Below are 4,421 nucleotides of genomic sequence, written 5' to 3' on the forward strand. Positions count from 1 at the left end.
TGCAGAAGCGTATAAAACATAGTGAAATTTGAGATTTTCTCATTTAATTAAGAAAATCCCAAGTTTCATAGATGCATCTACGGAACACTCTTTTGGCAAAATCCATTAAACATTTCCGTATATGTAACTACGGAAGATTTTTTACAATTAATTGAGAAACTTTTTCGTAGATGTAACTACACAGGGTTTTTCCAATTAATTGAGAATTTGTGATTTTCTCAATTAATTTGTAATTTAATTGGAGATTTTCCCAATTAATTGGGAAGATCCCAAATTAATTAAGTTTGATTACATCTATATAACCGTTAAAACAGAGTGAAATTTGGGATTTTTCCAACTCAAATTAATTTCTCAATTAATTAGGAAAATCTCAAATTAATTAAGTTCATGAAATCTTCCGCAGATGTAACATAGGTAAGAAATCAAATTTTAAAAAAGTACTTCCAAAGATGCATCTACGAAAGCACGAGTGCAGTTTTGTCAATTTGATGATGCGTGAGAGATGTATGAGTAAGTCAAAAAAATCAAATTTTTAAAACCACTAAATGACAAATAAAATATTTAGAGTCAACCTAATTAACTAAAGACAGATATTCATTTAATATTATATACACACTAAACAACAAAGAAACATATTTAAAATTAACCTAAATTTACTAGTAAAGACAAATTTAAATATACAAAACTTCTCCTCCAACCAAAAACCAATCTCCTCTATGATTCAATTGTCCCGTTATAAATTTTCAACCTTAATTTTATTCCGCTCCAGATTTTCCAGATTCTGCAAGGTTAACAAATATATCTTACACTTTTTCATTTTTGACGAAAAATAATATAACCCTGTTTTTTTATAACAAGATTTTAAATTTTAAATTAAAATATATTTTAGTAAAATCATAAAAAGCACTCACCGATATCGTATATAAAAAAAAGGACTTATTCGTATTAATTTAACCAAAAAATAAAATCTGAAGGAGTAATTTGTTTTAAGAATCCGAAAAATATGAATAAGCTAAAAGATTCGCTTTTTCTTCATCCCTCTCTTTCAGAATTAAAATTGCCCTAATCAAAGCCGTTTATGGAAGAAAATCAAAGTGAAGAGGGAGAATCAGAAAAGGACCAAAATCACCATCATCACTCTCTACCATTCCCTCTTTCTCATCTCATTTTCAATTTTCAACAATTATATTATCATTATTAGCTATTAATTTATTCTATTATATTAATTTCTGGATTAAAAATGGGTAAGAAGAGCAAGGGTCTCTTCACCTTTCGCCGCCGGTCTAAGAAATCCTCCGTGCCAAATCAGTCTCCGCCGCATCCTACGGCGGTCGAAATCACCGGTTCACCGTCGGAGAATCGTTTGGTCACAAAAGCAAAGAAAAAAACCGGTGGAGCCAGACTATGGATGCGGTTCGACCGGTCTGGCAAGTCGGAGCTCGTGGAGTGGGAGAAAAACACAATCATCCGCCATGCCGCAATTCCTGCCAGAGACCTGAGGATTCTAGGCCCTGTCTTCTCCCATTCATCCAATATCCTCGGTAATTCAATTTCTCTATCGAATTCTATCAAATTTTAGGGTTTCAGGTTTTTCTTCATGAACAATTTCAATGTAGTTTCTGAATTATTTATTTATTTATTCATTTATTTGTATTTTTTTTGTTGTGTTTAGCGAGAGATAAAGCAATGGTGGTTAATTTGGAGTTTATAAAAGCAATAGTAACAGCTGAGGAAATTCTATTGCTTGATCCTTTACGTCAGGAGGTTCTTCCGTTTGTTGAGCAATTGAGGCTCCAGCTTCCACACAAGGCTCAGCCCAAACTTCTTGGTGGTGGTGATGAGCAAGAGTTGCCTGTTCCTGAGGGTGGTGAAGGTTTACCTTCGGAGCTTCCGCTTCCGTTTGAGTTTCAAGTGTTGGAGATTGCTTTGGAAGTTGTGTGTACTTATCTGGATTCGAATGTTGCTGACCTTGAGAGAGGGGCTTATCCCGTGTTGGATGATTTGGCTAGGAATGTTAGTACCAAGAATCTTGAACATGTTAGGAGCTTGAAGAGTAATCTTACTCGTCTGCTTGCACGTGTACAGAAGGTGTGTGCTGCATGAATTTTAAGGCTGTTTTTTGTCTGCTGCATAAGTTCCTTCTCTTACAAGTTATAATTAGACCCTTTGAGTTTGTTTGTTTGTTTGTTTTTGTTTTTGTTTTTCAATTGTTAATCTCTGTTCATGTTAAGAGGTTGCTTTTAAAGTTACCGAAAACAATTCTTTTGATAGATATAGGTGCTTATGGAAGTTCAACATTTAAGGAGGAAATAATTACCTACTTAGATTAATATTTGTATTCTTATATGCAACGTCCTCTGTACTTTGTTGGACTTGGACTGGTTGAATTACCTGTTAAAGTACTTGTATTTCTAAGAGTGCCAACAAATTTCTATTTGTTGCGATTGTACATTATTACATTGAGATGGTTTAACTTTTTAGGAAGAAGTTACTGATGATTTTTAACTTCTGTGGGTTGTGGACATGTGACATATACATCCAATTATGCAGTCGTGCGGAAAAAAAGGGAAGAAATGTTATTTCCCTCACACCCCTATAATTGCTTGATTTTCTGTTACATTGTTAAATAGTCATATTAGCTCTTGAGTAGGAAATTAGTAGAAGCTTCTGCCCATAAAGAAAAATGTTTACTCTATAGGTTCGTGCATTCATTTATCATTGAGATATTATGTTTTAGAAATTAATGGTATCCTCTTTTACAGGTGCGAGATGAAATTGAACATCTATTAGATGACAATGAAGACATGGCTCAACTATATTTGACAAGGAAGTGGTTGCAAAATCAACAACTTGAGGCGGCTCAGTTGGGAGCCACAACCTCGAATAACCTTTCAATTGTTCGACGACTTAATTCTACCAGAAGTGGAAGTGTTGTGACTAACAATGATGATAGTGATGTGGAGGACTTGGAGATGTTGCTTGAAGCATATTTTATGCAGTTGGATGGAACTCGTAACAAGATATTGTCTGTAAGTGTTCATGTGATCAGATTTTTGTTTTTGTCTAATCATGTTCATATCAATTTTTGCATTGTTGTTTTCTAGATTCTTTTGCTCTATCGACTTCTGATTTCTTACCGCAGAAATTATATTGCATCCTTTTAGTTATCTCTTGTTTTGTGATGGTGGAAAGTTGGGTTGTTGCTGTTTCAGTAAGAAAGTACTAAGAGCCTGCCCTTAGGTTTCACAAGCTTCCAGAACTTGTGTTTAGATCTCCCTCTGCTGTAGCCATGAATGTTTGTTATTGTAATTTTAGAGACAGTGCTTATGGAATGTGGTACTGGTAGTAGGTCTAGTCCAACTTTCTTTTGATTCTAAATTTAGAAAATATTGTATTGTCTAGCTGATGGGAAAAAAGGGGTTTGGCCTAATCAATGTTCTTCTTTTCTAATTTGCAACAAAACCCGGTGAATGACTACGTCTATCTTCTTTTCTAATTGGCAAAGTATTAGTGATTATGAAATGTCAGCTGAATTTGATTGGCATATCAAATATTATGAAAGTCTGATTGGAATCTCGAATATTGATCTGTTTCTTTGTTCTTGAGAAATGTTATGGTTCTTACTTATTGGCTTACTGATTTGCAGGTTAGGGAGTATATTGATGACACTGAAGACTATGTCAACATCCAGCTTGATAACCATAGGAATGAACTTATCCAACTGCAGTTGACATTGACAATTGCATCATTTGCTATTGCTATTGAGACATTGATTGCTGGTGCATTTGGTATGAACATTCCATGTTCATTATACGATAAAGACGGGATTTTTTGGCCGTTTGTTGGGACTATTACTGCAATTTCCATATTGCTTTTCCTGCTTGTTTTAGCATATGCTAAATGGAAAAAGTTACTGGGATCGTAAGTCACCAGCTTTTGATTTGTAGCAAATGGCAAAATGAATATTGGCAGTTAGTGATTTGATGAACATACAGAAATAAGAAGAAACCCTCAAACAAGTTAACTTATGAAAGGGTGTGTATCAATTTCTCAAAATGTTATTAGGTTGATGGCAGAATGTCCCAATATTGCCTTTGACATGGTGTGCTTCATAGCTTCTTTTTGTTTTGTCGTTTTTTTTGTTGAAGTTGTATTACAATAAGGCCGGGTCAGTTTATATGTGCATGGCAATTGTATATGAGATTAGTATCTTTGCTATATGGTTTATTATTATATATAAAAAAAAGGGTCAATTGTAATTTATCCCCAGTAATATGAGCGTGTTTTGGTTTACCACCACCGTTGCCAAAGGCAGGTTTTGGCAAAAAAAACCGTTGCCAAAAGGTAAGGAGGGGGAAAAGCAAAATCTTCTAACATTACAGAGGTGAATTACTATTAACCCTAAAAAAAATAAGTTGCTA

General features: G+C 34.3%; 1 protein-coding gene across 1 annotated transcript; it reads left to right on the top strand.

The window, feature by feature from the left end:
• Positions 1–960: 960 nt before the first annotated feature.
• Positions 961–4,218, top strand: LOC131603311 (magnesium transporter MRS2-4). The gene is made up of 4 exons (XM_058875607.1): positions 961–1,541; positions 1,673–2,088; positions 2,763–3,029; positions 3,647–4,218. The coding sequence occupies exons 1-4, from the start codon at positions 1,241–1,243 to the stop codon at positions 3,923–3,925; spliced, it is 1,263 nt and encodes a 420-aa protein (XP_058731590.1). The 5' UTR covers positions 961–1,240; the 3' UTR covers positions 3,926–4,218.
• The last annotated feature ends 203 nt before the right edge of the window (positions 4,219–4,421 follow it).

This window comes from Vicia villosa, linkage group LG5 (genome assembly GCF_029867415.1).
Source record: "Vicia villosa cultivar HV-30 ecotype Madison, WI linkage group LG5, Vvil1.0, whole genome shotgun sequence".
Classification (NCBI taxonomy): domain Eukaryota; kingdom Viridiplantae; phylum Streptophyta; class Magnoliopsida; order Fabales; family Fabaceae; genus Vicia; species Vicia villosa.